Genomic DNA, 18703 nt, shown 5'->3' with positions numbered 1-18703 from the left:
AGATAAGCCACTGGGTTTTCTCCCACTGGATTTCCGACTTTATATTCTCCTTTGCGTTCTAAGGCTAATCCATTTTCTTCATGCGTACTCAGGTCGAAGTCTGGCCTCAATTCTTCCCACGCAGGGACCTGGCGCCCTGAGCCCTGTCTCCTAAACCACCTGGCCCTTTTCTGAGGCCTTTATTTTTCTGCCATTTTTATGTAGCCTGCGCAAGTCCCATATAAATATGATTCTCTTCAGTTTACTTACCTACCTGCCTGCTCTTCTGCAAATATTATGCTGTTTCTAGGGATCGGCCTCCTACTCTGTGGGGCATCAGCCAGGGGAGACCCCCTCTTTGCTCACCCTTTTTAGAATCGTCGCAGTTTTTGTGGGCCATTGACGTCCCGTGTAAATTTTGCAGTGATTTCTCAGGGATTTCCCTGGTAGTCCGAGCTCGCTTCTCCGCACGGAGTGCGCCCCGCGACCTCAGTAAAACGCAGCAAGCCCGCGTTTCCTGCACAGTGTGACGACGCTTTGTGCCTGCTCCATCTTGTAGCTGCTCCATCTGGGTCACGTGGCCCCCAAGCTCACAGAGACGGGGTGGTGGGGGGCAAGAACGGGTGAGCACATCGGCTTGGAAATGTCCCCATCCGGAACGAGCGAACGAACCTGCCTCCCGCCTGCTCAGGGCCCGCTGGGCGGAACCAGCCCCAGGGCCACGCCCCGATGGGAGGGGCCGGATGGTGAGCGAGCACGTGGCTCCGTGGACACCAGCGCTCCCCACTGCGCCCGCGTTCTCGAAAGAGCCGCCCCGGGACTCGTCCAGCGGCACGCACGCCGCGCGCTCAGCTGTTGGTAGGTCAGCCGGACCTCAACAAGGTGGTTTCAAAAAAACACATGTGAGCCTTTAGGATTTTCTGCGTAGGAAATTCTGTCATCTCCGAATAATGAAATCAGCAGAGCCCTGCCTCCCAGCGGCCCAGAAAAACTGTCAACACCACGCGGGGCGGGGCGCCAAGCCAGGGCGGAACGGTTATTTTTGCTACTTCGAATGTGAAGATTGCGCACACCTGGTTCTGGAATGTTTGAATCTTGATGCAAGCCAACATAAATACAGAAGAACGAAGCCAGGAAAACGAGCGCGTGCCATTGTTCTTAGGACACTTAGACTACCGCTGCCAAATACCCCTGGGACGAACTTTCCCGTCAGCTGGGAAAAGACGGCTCCGATGATCTCCTGGGCTCCCCCGGCAGCCAAGAAGCGTCCACCCCGGCAGGCCCTACCCAGAATCATGGACCGCGAACTCAATCGTAGGCGTTTTCGGTAAAAATGAAAGATTTCACTCTGAAAAATCCAGTTTCCCGGACACGTGTACCTTATTAAAGACACGCACTGGGAGCCGTGACCACACCGTGAGCTCCCGTCAAAGTTTTCAGCCTGAGGGGCTGAAGCGACGGTGGCCTGAGCACATGGGACCCAGCGGCGCTGCCCACGGCCACGCGGTGACTTCAGAGGCGTTACGTCCCCAGCAAGGCAGCCATGGCTAGGCTGTGACTAATGACTGGTGCGGGTGGGGACGGGCCATCTGTGGTCAGGCAAGGCTGGGATAGCCCGCCTTACGCAAAGTCGTTGAAAATTCTTAGAGCCATCGATATGCTTGATGCTTCCTGTGACTGTCCAAGTACAGATTCCAAACGCAGTGTTCCCCAAAATTTTGCACCATAGGATTTCAGCCCTGACTCCGGGAATAGGCTTGGGGGGCCGTTGAGGGACGGAGTCATTCACAACCTCCCCTTCCTTCTTCACTCGATCATTTACAAGGTTGCAACGAGCATGATCACCTCCCGGGTGAGGAGTAAATCAGCTAACGTGTGAAATGCCATGTGGGGCACGTTCTGGGCAGGGGGGACGTGTGTGGTACCTTCTCTTCGGAATTCTTCCTGGGGTCAGCTCCCTAAGGAACGCGCGATTCCTTCCTCGGGAGGCCTGAGAGCCCACGGTGAGCGCAGGTGCGGCGGCCTCGAGTTTTCGTCGCGACACAGAATAAGACGGAGTGTTCTGGTTCACCTCGCGCCGTCTCCTAAGGTCAGAGACGCGAAGAAAGTGGACGACCACGGGAGTCAAATAACCAAAGCTGCCAGGAACTCGCAGTGTAGAGAGGATCCAGCCGTCACATCTGTGGCTCAATGGAAATAGAATTTCCTTTATTTGTAGCACCCTAGCAACTGACAGCCAATTAGGCATTCTCATTTTTCTGAGAAAATTTGAAACCAAGAATTCTTAGAAAAATGTGACGTGTGACATTTTTTTAAAAATCCAAAATCATTGATGTAAATTGCTTCATTTGATTTTTATTACATTTTTGATATCCTGAGAATATATTTGTGTTCAAATTTAAATAGTTTTCATTAGGCTGAATATCAAGTTCATCATTTAATATCAAGTTCACGCACCCAGAACACATGCTGTTTGATTGCATTGTGCGCCCATGCAATCACTAGAATTTCAAGGCTATGTCTATACAGAGGAGCCATTTAGCCTCCAGTGGCTAAGTCGATTTTCTTTGCTACGTTGTTATTGTGCTGGTCAATTATGTTGACCAAATAATTACTCAACCTTGTCTTAACAGAGAAAACTAAAGTATCGAACTCGCCATCCCGCAGTGTTGATAGATTATGTAGCTAATCGTGTATAAATTAGAGGTTCATTTTGCTCCCACCCCTAAAATTCCCAGGACCCATGGGGTTTGGCAGGGTCTAGGGAGTTGCTGGTGCGTGTCTCGGATCATGTGGAAGAAACGTTTAGGGATGCGATTGCATTTCTGGTTGTTGCGAATCTCAGCGGGCTGAACATGTCCCCACCTGCCGGCCTCAGGGAAGATGACAGTCGCTCTGTCTGCCGCACCAAGGAGGGCGATGTGCGTGAGAAAGGAGATTTGGGAAGGACGTAGAAACAACGGCAAGCGTCTCGGGGCCGATCAAGCCTTCGGCCCTGCTTCCTGTACGCGGCGTCGTAGATCGTAAGGCAGAGGAGCCCACGGGTGGAGGGGAAGCAAGCCCGGCAAGTCCCGCCCCATCGCGGCGCCCGCCAGCCCTGCCCTAACATGCTCACTCACAGCCGGGACGTGGGCCACGCCTGACCGCGAGGGTCTGTGGCTGCTGTGCTCAGTGCTCACATGCATTTTGGTTGAAAACAAGTCGGTGTCGTCACGGAAGAGACTGGAGGAGGGGGAGGGCTTCTCCCTTCGTCCCCAAACCTCAAAGCCCGTGTACAAAAGAGGAAAATTAATTTGGAGAAATGGTGAAATGAATCAAGGATAATCCCGATTGGGGATGTGGTGGGCGTAGGGGGTGAGGCTGGGAAAGCGCCAAACGGTCTGAGTAAAATGACCCTTTGTTATTGTTTTCAAAAGAGACAAGTGCAATTGGATATACCGCTTAAAAATCTAGTGAGCATTTAAACACGATTGTGAAAGACGCAGTTAAAAACTGCACCGATATCGTGCAAAGCTACCGATGACCCGGGCACGTTTGGGTGTGGGCGACGACAGTGGCCCCCAGCATCGATAGCTTCGTCATTTGTCATTGCCTTTTCTAGTACAGCCGAGCGGCTGTGAGCATTGACCCCAGAACCCAGCTGTGTGAGGTCAGATTCGGGCTCCATCGCCCACCTGCCGTGTGGCCCTGGGCGGTTTAACTCTGTGCCCTGGTGTCCTCGTCAAGGGCGAGCTTTTGGCCGTCCGTCTCGGGGGAGGACCGGGCTCCTTTATTCACAAAAAGTCCTTGGAACGCAACGGGCACACACTTTACCTGCTTCGTACGATAAAGTCTGTATTGTTTGAAGACCCCCAGAGAGGTGTGTAAAACTCATCGCCTGAATTACGTTCTCTACTTATTCTAATTCTCAGTCAGTCAAAAAGGAAAGATTCTGCAGCAACGCCCTTATCCAAACAAGAGCGTCGAAATCAGAGCGTCCCCGAAGAAATGACCTCAAAGTAATAATAGCCATCCCAGGTGCATGTAGGAAATCACTTCTTAGTTTTTATTAGGTCAGCCAGAATCGGTCCCTCAGTTTTCTAAGCTTTTCAGCCCGAGACTAGAAATGTGAATGTAGAACCAACTGCCTTCCTCGATTACCATCTGAAGACCCCTTTACGGTAATGGGGCACCACACTTTCCAGAAGCATCCATGCCCCTTTGCTTTCCCGACCCTGAGTGAGCTAGCTTATGCCATTTCTTTGCCCTGCGTTTTCTTGCAAACAAACAAACAAAAAGCGTGTGTCCGGTTTTATCTACACCGGAACCTTCACTGTGGCTGGGAGGGTGGCGGGTGTGTCGCCCCGAAATGGGTGGAATCCTCCCTCTGCTTTTACCCACTGAGTTGTTCTTAGCGCACGGTCAGGTGGACTCCCGGCTCAGAGCTCTTGATTTGTCGAGAGACCAGGCAGGTGCAGAGTGGGAGTCGGGGGACGGGAGCGAGTGGGGAGCCAGAGGGGGTGGGGGCGGGGTGGTGATACGGGGGGCCAAATGCTGGAGCCCAGGAAGCGCCAGGGCAGCCCCGATACGGGCGGCGGGTGCCACCGCAAAACCCTCCGGCAAGCGCGCCTTGTGAACGACGCTCGGTTTTTTTAATGTCATTAAATTTACCAGGGTGACATCGGTACATTAAATTACGTGGGTTTCAGGGGTGCAGTTCTGCGACACGCCGTCGGCACACAGCATTGTGTGCTCACCCCCCACGCCGGCTCTCCTTCCGTCACTGTGTGAATTTGATCTCCTGTCCCCTGACCTACCTCCCCTCCCCCTTCCCTCTGGGAACCGCTCAACTGTTCCTGGGGCGAAGGTACCAGGCAGGGTTCAAGTTCATGACAGGGTGTTTGGTGAGTCAGAGTTTTCGGCACCTAAGGGGCGCGTTTTTCTGCGAGGGGAGCACCCCATGGGAAGACCGTTCCGGGTCGGTGCCGGGGGCCGTGGAGCCCGGGCCTGGTGACTCTTCGTGGGACGGTCCCGTGAAACAGAGCTCCGGGGGGAGGGGCACTGAAGGGGTCACACGCACTGTCCCTCGAGTGTGCAAAATCCGCCCCAGAACTCAGGGCAGCGTGCACGCAAATGCCACCGAAAGCAGAAGTGCCCCAGGGGGCACCCCCGTTCCTGGGGACAGCTCGTGGGGTCCTCGCATCCGTGGCGTGGCCTTGGGTCATGTCCCGTTTGTGATGCCCACCTGCTAATTAGTTTCCTCAGCAGGAGGACACACTTGGGATCTGTAGAAAAGCAAACTGCGTTGTCCCCACTGGATGCTAGTTGCCACCAATGGTGAGGGGCCGGTCCCAGGGCAGAAGGGGCCCCCTCTCGGGGTAGAGAGAGATGGAGACATCTGTCCCCCTCAGAAACCAGTGTGAGCCCAGCTCCAGGGACTCTCCACCGCCAGCACCCTCTCCCATGGGCTCACATCAGTGCTGAAGACCGTGGTCACAGGAAGGACCCCCACCCCCTGGGGGACACAGGGCCAGCAGGGCAGCCTCTCCTACATGCCTCCACCCGCTACGGCCTCCTGCCTCAGACCGAGTCGGCATCTGTCCATCTGCCCACCGCCCGCTCATCTCCAGGCCACCTGTGTGTGCCCAGCAGGCTCCCCCAGGCCTCACAAACAGCGCTTGGCTCCAGGCCGTGACCCCTCCCAGCCAAGCTGACAGGAGGAGATGCCCCTGAGGCCAAGCTCAGGGTCCCAGCCGCGCTCAGCCCTCCCCCGGAGCCAGACTGCTCAGGGTCGCTGCAGGCAGGACGGGCCGCGGTGGCACTGGCAGGAAGCCACCGGGACGGGACGGGCGTGACCGTCCACAGGCCTCTTTGGCTGAAGGCGGGAGGACATTCCAGACTCTGAAAAAATGGCTGACTAGAAAGTTGGGTGGCCTTTGTCCAAAATAGAGAGGCGAAAGAGAAACTCTTTGGGTGGAAAGGCGATGAGTTTGAGCCTAAAATCTCCACGCACGGGCAGCGGTGGCTGACCCAGTGACAGCAGCGGGCAGGAAGGGACTGACCTTCAGGAGCGAGGTGGCAGTGGAGGGTGACAATTCCGGAGTCCCTGTCCCGGCACACGTGAGCCGGAGGCGGAGTGCGCTGGTGACCAGGTCCGTTGGTTCTCCGGGGACAAGCTGCATATCCGTGGCTGTTCTCGGAGCCTTCATCCGTGTCCCCATAGCGACGGGCTCCGTCTTTACTCAGAGCTTCAAGGGAGAGGACGGATGTGGGGACAGAGCCCGGGCTGTCCGCAGGCCCGGCCTGCTGGGACCGGGAGAGGCACGGGCGCGGGCCGCAGCGGCCGGAGGTGAACGTCCACGTCTCCGCGAGCCCCGCCCCGTAAAAGCAAAGAGACAGCGCACAGACCCCACGTGGGCCTTGGTTATCGCTGGGTTTTTACAGCAAAATGGACTCTTCTTGAAAGTAATATATGTTTTAGAGAATTTGAGCCCAAATCATAACATTTTCGCATTTGTGTTTCTCCAGAAAACGTAGCTTAACGATGATCCCTGAATCTCACCGGCCTTACTTATGTTCAAGAATTGCGTTCCATGTTCTAAAGTCCCTGTGTTAACGGCACTGTGGCAGGAACGTTCTCGGTCCTTGCAAGGCCCCCTGCTTGGGGAAGACAGTGAGACGTCACCCTGGATCGCGCAGACGGGGACGCCTCCGGAGGCGAGAGCCACCTCGCGAGTGCAGGCGCGCGGCCACGGTCCCCGGCTCCCTGCCCCGTTCCCCACCCGAGCTGTGCAGAGCGGCCCGGTTCGGGGTCGTTTTGCAGGCTCACGCGCCCCTGCGGCCGAGGCGCGGGCCGGAAGGGGCCGCTCTCCGTCGTGACAGGCGGGCCGGTCCCTGCCCCGTCCTCCCGCGGCGGGGTCGGTCTCCATCCTGTCTCTGGCGCTGCCTTCGGTGGCCTCGCTGTGCTGGCGTCTGGGCCAGCACAGAGCCGTTGCTGCTGATGCGAGTGGGTGTCAGGATCACCCGGAGGGCGTCAGGGTCACCTGGGTGCTGGGTGTCAGGGTCACCTGGCTGCGAAGGGTCATAGAATCAACGGCAGCCCTGGGGGAAGGGCCCCTGGCTGGAGGCGGATCGCCCCCTACACACGGGGGTGATGCTCTCAGGAGCGAGTGACCTTGTTGGCATCGCCGCTCGCTGTCGGGTGGGCAGAAGGCAGGAGGGGTGGACGGTGGGCGTCTCGTCTCTTCTCGCTGGTGGCCGTCAGCTCTGCTGGTCCTCACAGCCCAGGGCTCCTCTCGCCCTGGAAGAGAGGATCACCTGGCCTCGCCCACAAAGCCCCTGTCCCCAGGCACCCCTTCTTTTGTTCTGACTCCCAGCTGTGGAAGGCTCCATGAACCCTGTGCCCTGTCCTTAATCGGGGCCACGTGGTGGGAGGGGGACACCCTCAGGGGCCTTGGTGGCAGGACGGCAGAGTTGGGGGAGGGGGAGTGAGGGGAGGGGAGCAGGCCCTGAAATCGAGGGAAGACCCCTGGTTCTCGGCCTTTACAAAACGTGTTCCAACAGGAAGGGTCAAGATGGTGCCGGAAGCAAGGTCGGGTGTGCAGGGACGGAAGAGGGGTGGCCGGGGATCCGAGCCTGGAGGTCGGGTTGGCCGGGAAGACACCACCGTCCCTTGTCACTGCCCTGAGCGGGGAGCAGAGGCGGAGCTGCCCCAGTGAGAAGGTCGGGGTGCCGAGCCAGCGGGTGGATGAGTGTTTGTCACGGAGCCCGGTCTCAGGAGGACCCTGTGCGTGAGTGAGGACGGTCACTGCGGACGGTCCGGCCAGCCTGCCCGTGACGCCAGGGGCAGAGGGCGTGCTCGCCGGACTTCTCCAGAACCCCGCAGGAGGCAGCGGTGGAAATGGGGCGCGGTGCCCTTGGCCTGGCTTATGAACAGCGGCTCCTTTGCACTCTGCGTGAGCAAAACGGGAACGACAGCTCGCCAGCCATCCGCGGGAGCCGGCCGCGAGCGAGGGGTCTCGTGAGGCGGCCGCGCCTGCTCCCATCACGCGGGGTCCGGTCCAGGGGCCCGCACGACGGCAGCAGGAGCACCGGGCGCTGGGCGGCACAGGCGGGCGCGAGGCCCTGGTCCGCTCGGGGGTCGTCAACCTCTGCGGCATGTGCGGGCCGCAGGACGGGGCTCCACGTGAGGACGGGGTGCAGGGGGACGGGAGTGGGGTGGGGGGTGGGGGGTTCAGTGCCGGGGCGCAGGGGTCGGGGGTTGGGGGATGGGGGTGGGGGGTTCAGTGCCCGGGGCGCAGGGGGACGGGGGTGGACTGGGGTTCAGTGCCCGGGGGCCTCCCGCACCCAGCGCGGCAGCGTCGTGGAGTGCGCGTCCGGCCCGCCGTTTCCTCTCCCTTGCTCCGTGGCCTTCCCCCGCGTTTCCGACGCTCGCCGGCCTTGCGGTTCAGAGCGCGGCCCCCGCGGCGGGCTCCGGTGTGGCTCTGCGCGCGCGTGGGCCTCTCTGTGCCCCTTTCTCCGTCCATGACTCGGGGCGGCAGTGGCAGAGCCCATCTGGGAGGGCGCCAGGGAGGGTGTTTTTGTTTTATTCAGTTTTATTCCATTTAGCGTGGCATTGGGTAATACAATGACATAGGTTTCGAGTGTGCAATACTATGACGCATCACGTGTATGTTGCGCAGTGCGTTCACCACCCAGAGTCAGATCTCATCGGGTCGCGGTGCCTCTGAGCCCCCCTCCCTCTGGTAACCACCAAACTGTTGTCTGTGCCTTTCAGTTTTTGTTAGTTTGTGTTGTTCGTTTGTGGCTTTCAGTTTTATATCCCACAAATGGGCGATATGATATGGTCCTCAACTTTTTCTGTCTGGCTTATTTCGTTTAGCATGATATTCTCAAGATCCATCCATGTTGTCACAAATGGCAATATTTTATCCTTTCTTACGGCTGAGTAATATTCCATTGCATATATGTACCACAGCTTCTTTATCCATCTAATCATCTATCGAAGGACGTTTTGTTTGTTTCCAAGTCCTGGCCGCTGTGAATAATGCTGCAGTGAACATAGGGGTAGATATAGCTTTATGAACCGATGTTTTCAAATGTTTTGTGTAGCTTCCCAGAAGAAGGATTGCTGAGTCATTTGACAGCTCTATTTTCCGTTTTCTGAGGACCCTCCACACTGTTTTCCATGGCGGCTGTACCAACGTGCACGCCGGCCAGCAGTGTGTGAGGGCCCCGTTTCCCCACACCCTCTCCGGCGCTTGGCATTACTTGTCCTGGTGATGACGGCCGACCTGACAGGTGCGAGGTGATATCTCCGTGTGCTTTTGACTCGCATTTCCCGAATAGCTAATGAAGTTGAGCATCTCTTCATGTATCTGTTGGCCATTTGTATCTCTTCTTGGTCCTCTGCCCAGTTTTTAATTGGATTGTTTGGTTGTGTTGTTGTTGTTGTTAAGTTTTGAGTTCTTTATGTATTTGGGGTATACACCCCTTATTGGGGGTGTTGTTTGCAAATACTCTGCCCCATCCGGTTAGTCGCCTTTCTGTTTTGTTGACAGTTTTTTTTTTGTTTTTTGTTTTGTTTTTGTTTTTTTGCTTTTGGCTGTGCAGAAACTTTTAATGAATGTGTCCAAGTCTGTCCTGGCACCCAGCAAGCACTTGACAGAGCCACCATGAGCGCCGGTAATTAAGTATGTCTAGCTGTCGCTTACTGTGCGCCAGTGCAGCTAATGAAGCCCACTGGGGCCCGGCTGCTTCAGGAGGAGTAGAAGTGTTAGTGAAATCTCCAAAAAAAAAAAAAAAAAAAAAGTGGTTTTTTTTTTGAGACGATTATATAATTTAAATGTTTTGCAAAAAGTTCTTTTTCTCTGCCCGCTCTTTCCAAGAAAATACAATCTATCTCAAAACAGAATCAATAATTGGTAGAACTTTTTTTTTTTTTTTAACGTAGCGGGAAGAGATGCTTATGTTTTGCAAGGATCGAAAATATCCATGAAGTGTGCCTTTGGTGCTTCCCGTGGCTTGAGGGTTTTTTACGGTAATATTGACTATGATCCAATTTTATTGTACAAAACCGATGTGACTTTGTCATCTGAGAGGTTTCACAAATTTAAGAGCAAATGTCTGAAGATGTTTATTACCTAATACTTGAGCAAATATTTTAGAGACTGTAATAGTCTGTGGTTACATAATATTTCTCAATGGAAAATTCTAGAATGTTCCAGTAAGGAACCATCTCTTCTTGAGTGGAATGGCTTTACACCCTGGGCATCGCTCGCATGTTTTGCCCGGATAAAGTAACCGCCGCAGGAGAGCTGCGGGGGGGGGGGGGGGGGGCGGGGAGGGGTATGGGGGGCGGGGGGGGGGCGGGGGGGGGAGCTAGAATGTGGTGGGTTACACTCATGGAATTTCACTCCTTCATTCCTTCGCCCACTGCCACCGCCCGCCAGGCCCCTGGCGGAGCCCCGAGCACCCCACTGGTGTCCCCAGCAAGGCGCACGGGGGTCTGTTGGGTGGCAGGCACTTAATAATTCCCACGGGTTGCTGTGTTTGGACTTTTTCATTATTAAGCTTCACTTTTTTAAAGAACCAGATTTTTCTTTAACGTGTAGAGATTGCTAAAAAAAAAAAAAAAAGCAAGGTCGAGAAGTTTCAGAGTTCTGACTTCATTAATAATCAAGCAAGCATCTCACTTCTGAAATGACTACCCCCTCTTAAGGCCGATGTCTTCCAGGCATTCGCTGGGCACCCTGCACCGGGACCCCCACCCTCCCTGATGCGCCGCCCCCGCAGACCCCTGCGTTGGCGGCCTTTCTGCCTCCTCCGGCTCCGCGCTCCCCTGCCCCGCGTCTCCGGAGGCATTTCCGCTTGACCAGAGGCGAACCTCGCCCGGCCCGCGATTCCTCCTTCTCCACTGGCCCACCTGTGCTGCAGGCGTCAGCGGGCACGTGACTCGGACCTGGAGGCCGGCGCCGGGAGGGCGACTTGCTCAGAGCCTGTAGCGAGTGGGCGGAGCGGGGGGCGGCCGCTCCCTCTCCTCTCTCCTTGTGCCCCTCGTACGGACCCCGCGATGTGAGGGCGCCAAGCACTAACTTCCAGCGGCCTCCCGCCGGTGTGCCCAGATGTCGGGCGCACCCCGCGCCCGCCCACTCAAAGGGATACAATGGCTGATCTTGGAAGCCTGTTTCCTCCCAGGTCAGAAACCTGGGTGCCCGGGGTCACTGTCCGCGCAATGTCATTCCTCCCAAGCCTGGCTGGCATCAGCCCCTTTCTCTCCACCTGCATTGCCTCTGCCCCGGGCCCAGCCTTCACCCATCTTCCCTGGACGGTGACAATAACCTAACTGGCCAACACCCCAACCCGATGGCCACCCACCTGTCCCAACAGACAACCTGACCCAGGAGAGGCCCAAGTACCGGATGAGGGGGTTGAAAGCCTTTCTATCAACCGTACCTTTTGTATGCCCTAAAGAGATATACAGAGGTCCTGACCCTCCCCCGCCTGTGAATGCCACCTTACCTGATGCTTTTGCAGATGTAATGTTAAGGTGAGGTCACACTGGGTTAGGGTGGGCCCTAATGCAATGACTGGTGTCCCCAGCAAGAAAAGGGAAGTTTGACACAGAGACAGCGAGACACACAGGGAGAAGGCAATGTGAACATGAAGGCAGAGATCACAGTTAATCTGCGAGCCATGGGACGTTGACAGTCGCCAACGAGCTGCCGGAAGCTAGGGGGTGGCGTGGAACAGCCTCTTGCTCCCCTAGAGCTTCCTGAAATAGCCCCGCCCACACCTGGGTTTCCGACTTCTGGGTAAATAAGAGCCCCCCCCCCCCCACTAAGGCACTCTGTTTAAAGGGCCCCAGGGACCGATACACCTCCCACCCTTGCCTGCTCCCTCTCCCTGGATGGTTCCACTTGTCTTTGAGTCCAGCCCCGGAACCGCCTCCTCCAGGAAGTCTTCCCTGCCTGAAAGGAGCCCAGCACCATTTGAAACCCGCATTGCAGGGGCTAGGGTTTGCGCGTCCCGTTAGACCAACAATTACACTTTCCAAGACTTTGAAAAACAAGCAGCCGCTCTGCAATTCAGCCCAGGAAATGAGTGAGGGAACCTCAAAACTTCACATGAGCTGTCTGGAAATTCTATTTTTAAACGAGCACCCTGTAATTCATAGGCAAACGAAGCACAAAATGCCACAAAAGTATGTTTGCAAAGAAAAAAAAATTTTTTTTAATTTAATCAAGGGAGAACTATAGAATGGACGTCTATATGTCAACTTGTTAAAACAGATGTTATTGAAAAAGGTGAGAAATTAGCTACGTCAATGCCAAATATTGGATTCGCCTGAATCCAATATTTGTGACCAAGTGAACGAAGTCATAATAACCACACTAAAGACAGAAAATTTTGAGCGTCCTTTTTTTCAAAAGGACTTTACCTCTTTATTTTAAAAAATAAAGTGCACCCTTTATTGTGTGAGCCCTGTGGCTGGCACTGTGCCAAGCACCTCATCCGCTTTAACGTATTAAATCTTTGTAGAAATCCAGTGTCATGCGATACTATTATCATGCATATTTTGCAGTTGAGGCCACCGAGGTTCAGAGAGGTTAAGTAACTTGCCCAAGGTCGCACAGCCAGGAAATGTTGGAGCAGGGATTTGAAGCAGGTTTGTCGAATTCTGCACTGCCCATCCCAACACACGCGCACACACACGTGCACACGCACACTCTGTGCCCCCAGCTTAACCGGGTGTCTGCCCATCACTCTCTAAATGCGGTCGGCTGTTTCACCCTCTGCTTTGGGACCCCTTATCCTCAGCACCATGACCTGGTAAACACCTACCCACCCATATTCTAAGGCTCAGCTCGTGTCATTAGACATAGAAATCTTTCTGGACGAGCGGGCAACCGACGCTGCCCCTCCCCGCCTTTTTCCCTTTCTCTCCAGCACAGCAGACTCTACCCCGCTCCCAGCTGCGCAAAGCCCAGCATCGTCTCCACCTTGGACACCCTGCAGCCCAGTCTCCAGCACAGTGCCTAATGGGAAACACGGACAATTATTTGCCAAACAGAATGAACTGATTCCTCCTTGCTCTGAGCCCTCTTAATTCTGTACACCAGTGACTGTCATTTGGGGGTGCTTTTACCTCCAAGGGGACACTTGACACTGTCTGGAGACAGTTTGGCTGCCGTAACTCAGGGGCAGTGCCAAGCACCCTGCAGTGAGCAGGACAGCCCGCCTCTCACGCACAACAAAGCATTCTCCCGCCCATGACATCAGCAGCAGGGAGGCTGAGGAGCCTGGCCTAGACCTTCTGTCCCCACAGCAACAGCCTACCCGAGACCTCCCCAGCTGGAAGGAGGGAGGGAGGGAGGGAGGGAGGGAGGGATGGAGGGAGAGAGGGAGGGAGGGAGGGAGGGAGGGACGGACGGACGGATGGATGGATGGAAGGATGGATGGATGGATGGAGAGATGGATGGATGGAGGGATGGATGGAGAGAGGGAGAAATGGAGGAAGGGAGGGAGAGAGGGAGGGAGAGAGGGAGGGAGGGAGGGAGGGAGGGAGGGACGGATGGATGGGTGGGTGAATGAGAGGAACGCAGAAGCGACAGAGCCAGACAGATTCGGTGTGCACACTGGAGTAATGAAAACCCTGTAGGATCAGGTGGCCGGACCAAGGACCCGAGTTTGGGGTCACCAGTTAGCCATATGGAAATGTCATGTTGGTCATCGTGATCAGCCCCCAACTGGCCATAAGGAGAAAATGGTCAAAGCAAAGCACCGACTAACGGTTCTGTGTGACGGACGCAGCCCCACGGAACCGCACGCTCTTTCCCACTGTTCTGTGTCCATGTCATGGTGGGATTTTTCAGGTTCTTACAGCAAAGTCCTAGGTCGCTTATAACTCTACATTTACAGCCTGGGGCTCGGGAGAGAGTGTTTCCTCGTGTAACTGCCTCATGAAAGCGCAAAGCGATCACTGTGGGTTGAGTCGATTGTCGCATCCAGGTCTTTGAGCATTAAATACAAGCAGCTGTTTGAGGGCAAATGTCCAGACTAGGCTCTCTGATTATTAGTTCAATGGGAGCAGACGCGGGAGGCCTGTGTGTGTAATGAGAGTGAGAACAACAGCTCTTGCTCGTACACACTCTGAAATCCTCAGCGTGCGTCCAGATGCGGCGTCTCACCTGAGCTTCACAGTGATGCTGTGAGCGGGTGTCACCCCGGCTTTACAAAACAGAGGGTCAGAGGAGTTAGGCTCACGGTTTCCTAAAAGTCCAGACCCGGGGAGACTGACCCTCGGAGAGAGGAATGGAGCCAGCGCCCATCGGCATGGCCGTGGCCGTGGCCCGTCGGCTCTGGGCTGGCACTGTCCCCTCCTGGTGCACTGGGCACCTCAGGGGTGTCCGGGCTGAAAAGGGCGGGGCGGGGCGGGGGTGGGGGTGGGGGGGTGGGGAGCAGGGGCAGACAACGGAAGGGGGCGTTTTCAAGCTCAGCGTCTCACTGGGCGATATTGAAACAGCCAATCAGAGGAGGGCAGGCAATCTGTGAAAAGGTGTCCGTCACCTGTGAACCGGGGTGCAGACCACAGGAGAGGAGGGCAGAGCCCTCGGTGCCATGCCACGTGCGGGGGCCGGTGTCCCCGGCCGCGGACCACGGGCTCTGTCTCGCGCCGGGGCCTTCTCTTCACAGTTTGTCCCGGAAAGAAAAGGCAGCAGGAGTGGTCTGTTCGTTTGGGGTTCCATCTGGGGTTTTCTCTAAAAATTGGGGCGTCCACAAAGAACCGGCAACGTGTGCGCTCGTGCCCAAAGCAGCAGAATATTTCAAGATTATCGTGAGCCTGTACGTGGCCGGTTGCTTTTAGTCCGGAATTCCCAAATCGCACCATACATTTTCAGAATGACAGAAGAGAATGGTAGAGATGGTTAGAGTTTGTGTTTAATGTGAAAAAAGATACATATCGATATTCGCTCTTCCCTGCGTGGGGACGGATGCCCACAGCCCCGCGCAGACGCGTGCACTATGTTCAGTGAGGTAACTTTGCGCTGCGCTCTCCACCCGTGTCAGTGACGATCATAAACGTCGTGGCTTGTCGTGGCCGCGTTTCGCCATGTAATTGCGTTCCCACATAAGCGACGTGCGAAGGTACAAAATTAAAACCAGGAGTCATACCCCGGCGAGACGTGGAGAAGTTTCTAGAAGCTGGCAGACGGCAGCCCTTCGTCTTCCCCTCCAGACTTCGCCCTTGTAGCAGCTCATTCGCTCTGAACCCAGCAGCAGATAGAAAAAGTAGCTCTGCCCTCGATCGGCAGACGGCGGTTCCTCTGGGGGTGTCCGGAGGGGACGGGGCACAGCGGGGACCGGTTTCTGACGCGTCACCGGGGCATCGCCTCCGTACCCATGTTGAGAAGGAGCAGCCCAGTCTTTTGGGGGCGTTTTCGCCCCAGCAGCAAAATGCCTGCACGAGACACTCAGGAAGACAAGCGGGAATTCCGGGAGGGGTGAGGGACGCCGAGGGCCGGGAGACGCCCCCAGCCGCCAGGAGCGCGTGTCGCTTGATCTGCCAGGGAACCGGAGGCGTGAGCGTGACCCGGGTGCCGGGAGCGGCGGCGACTCTGCCCGACAGTGTCCAGCGCTGCCCAGCGCCCCGCTGTCTTCAGTCTCTTGTCCCTGCTGAGGCCAAACAAACGTCACTTCCCAGGGCTCTCGGAAGGGCGACCATGGCCCGAGACACGGTCACACCAGCAGCGACTTTTGTGTCCTTCTCCGTGGTCCAGAGTCTTCTGTGCCCATCCTCAGAGGAATCGGACCCCTTGTCCACTGCAGACCCGAAGGCCCAGTCTTCAGACCCGAGCATACCTGGGCACTGAGGGGCGAGGGGTGTGGCCTGGAGGGCGAGGGGTGTGGCCTGGAGGGACGAGGGCTGTGGCCTGGAAGGGCGAGGGGGTGTGGCCTGGAGGGACGAGGGGTGTGGCCTGGAGGGCAAGGGGTGTGGCCCGGAGGGGTGAGGGGTGTGGCCCGGAGGGGTGAGGGGTGTGGCCTGGAGGGCCGAGGGGTGTGGCCCGGAGGGGCGGGGGTGTGGCCTGGAGGGGCGAGGGGTGTGGCCTGGAGGGACGAGGGGTGTGGCCCGGAGCGGTGAGGGGTGTGGCCTGGAGGGGCGAGGGGGGGTGGCCCGGAGGGGCGAGGGGGGGTGGCCCGGAGGGGCGAGGGGTGTGGCCTGGAGGGCAGCTTCCCCAGCGGCGTTAGGGGCTCCACCGTCTTCTCGAGAAATGGCTCCCCAGTGACATGCCTGACGCAGCATTCACCGATCGCCCCTGAGCTTGAATGTTCAAAGCCCAATTTTTAAAATGTATCTGTGAATATATAAATTCGCTCATCCGCATATAAACGTGGATCTCCACTGTTGGGGAAGGGGAGCCGGAAGTCATCATTAAAGGCGTTCTTTGGTGGCACGGAAGGAAGTTAGGACAGTACCGCCTTGGGGACAGCGTGCTGGAATCGGCATGGATGCTCTGCAGATGAGGCTGCCCCCCGCCCTCGGGGCCTGGCAGAGGGTGCGGACGCCCCAGCACCGCCACGAGCCAGCCCGGAGGGAGCAGGGCCCAGCGTCCGAGGAGGCCGCAGCCACGTGTCTCCCCTGAACCCTTCCCCAGAAGCCTGCCAGCCACTGACGCCTCCATCTGTCCTGCCCCGAAACCGTCCCCACGTCACGCTGATTCAGAAATCAGAAACTCCCACGACTTGGCACGTTTCCGCACAGCGGGTGGGAAACGCGGCTCCCACCCGGGTTCTAACCTGGCTTCTCTTTTCCTCTCACGCAGGGGCGGATCTGCAGAAAAGCCGGGAAATCAAAAAAGTCCTTCAGTCGCAAGGAAGCGGAGGCCACCTTTAAGAGCCTGGTGAAGACGCACGAGAAGTACGGCTGGGTCACCCCGCCCGTCTCCGACGGCTGACGCCCGCCGGGCGAGGCAGACGCTCGCGCCGCCTCTCCACACACGCAGACACCGCCATCTCCTCCGACACCCAGCATCGCCACCCTTTTCTACTCCCGCTGGAACGGAATCCTGAACGCCCAGGAGACGTTTAAGTTATTTATGAATGGATGTGTTTACAGAGAGAAGGAGGGAGCGAACGCTGTTCGGGATTACGTTTCGGTTATCAGTGAATGATCATCTCTGAGTCACTCTAGAACACATGTGGAGATGGCGACATTCCCCAGCCCCAGTCACACCGCCCTTAGCTTCTTTCCATGACAGCAGCTCCAAAGAGCAGGCAGGAACCCCGAGGCCCGCTGCTCCCGCGACCCATCGGTACCCGTCCGCTGTGCTCTGTGTCTGTTCCTCTCCCTGGCAGGGCAATGTCACTTGAAGACGTGTCTTTCTGTGGCCCCGTGTGACAACATGTAGACCTCATTTGTGCTATGCCCTTTGGCTCATGAAAACAAAAATTTAATATCGCCAGGTTCTAGTGATTTAAAACAACTGCCCTCTTGGTTCTCACGTGCCGTGTCCGCGGAGGGGGTGTTGAGTGGCTGTCCACAGGCCAGCGCCCTCACATGACAGGCGGGGGGCCACGGCCGCGATGGGGCGCAGAGCGCTGCGGGTGCCAGGCCCGCGCTCCCCGGGGCTCCGAGCAGCGGGTGGTCGGTCACGGACAGCCTCGAATGTCCTGAGATGCTCCTCCAGCCGGTGTTTCTGTTCCTGTCCTCTCTCCGCTGGTCCGCCCACCGCCAAAAGCAAAAGACGATTCCCGCTCTCTGAAGTCATCCGACTCATTGCATCATGTGTGCTAGAGACAGGCGATGCCAGGAGCATCAGAGGGTACCAGGTGATCATACGATGATTTGCATGACCGGGTTTCACTCTCCACCCCGTAGTCACTTGTGTGTCCCCCGAGGCTGGGATGCCCAGGCACCCTCGCTGTGACAAACTTCCTGCTATTTAATCTCCCCACAGTTTCATTTCTCTCTTCTGTTAAGTTACTTAGAACTTTCTAAGAAACTCCATGAAATGAGGAAATACTGTTTATAATGTGCAGGAAGAGGGAAAGTGTTCATCCAAGTGGAAAATCTTATTGGACACATTTTAATAAATCATGCATACCAACACACCGCCTCAAGAATCCAATCATTGTGGGCTATGCTTCCGTCTAAAATATTTAATCCAGTTTAACAATTTTAGTGTTTCGAGTAAGGCGAATAGCATGACAGCATTCTGCGTCAGGGTTCAGGAAATGAATCTCAGAAACCCATAGTCTTTACAAAAATTCGGTGGGTCGAAATGGTCCCCAGAGGCAAACAGGAGATAACTAGAAACTGGAGCGTGAAGAGATGATTTGGCCAAACCTGAATGTTGCCAATTATACTTTCCCACCGTGAAGGAAGAGAGGTCTTTGCTGATCACATAAAGTTCTTCATGCAGTCTCGGCTGCTTGGGGCCCTGTTCACTGTCCAAGGTTGTCAGGGACCTGATCTCCTCTCCCAGGACGGGGTCCCGTCCTCCCAGTGCGACTGGCCATTCGCCAAATCCACCCTTTATTGCGGCTTCTATCATTTCGCCATATTCTCGTATCCCAAATACCCATGCAGCTTCGTCCGGCCAAAATGGCAGCGTACGGAGCATGCGTGACCTCTTGCTCAAGCTCCCTCCGTGAACAGCAGTCATGGCATCTGATGGCAATGAACGTAAAGCGTCCGCTCATCCGGTCCTCCGGCCCGGAGCGCCGACACCGGGCGGGCGGGGCA

At 56.3% G+C, this 18703-nt stretch overlaps 1 protein-coding gene across 1 annotated transcript in view; it reads left to right on the top strand.

The window, feature by feature from the left end:
* The window catches only part of UBE2QL1 (ubiquitin conjugating enzyme E2 Q family like 1), a 39446-nt gene extending 21379 nt beyond the window's left edge, over positions 1–18067 (top strand). The window contains 1 exon segment of the mRNA XM_016160988.2: positions 16782–18067. Within this exon segment, the coding sequence (XP_016016474.2) occupies positions 16782–16913 (132 nt within the window). The 3' untranslated portion in view covers positions 16914–18067.
* The last annotated feature ends 636 nt before the right edge of the window (positions 18068–18703 follow it).

This window comes from Rousettus aegyptiacus, unplaced genomic scaffold, assembly GCF_014176215.1.
Source record: "Rousettus aegyptiacus isolate mRouAeg1 unplaced genomic scaffold, mRouAeg1.p scaffold_m13_p_8, whole genome shotgun sequence".
In the NCBI taxonomy this organism is placed as follows: domain Eukaryota; kingdom Metazoa; phylum Chordata; class Mammalia; order Chiroptera; family Pteropodidae; genus Rousettus; species Rousettus aegyptiacus.
This window is presented reverse-complemented; position numbering and strand designations above follow the sequence as displayed.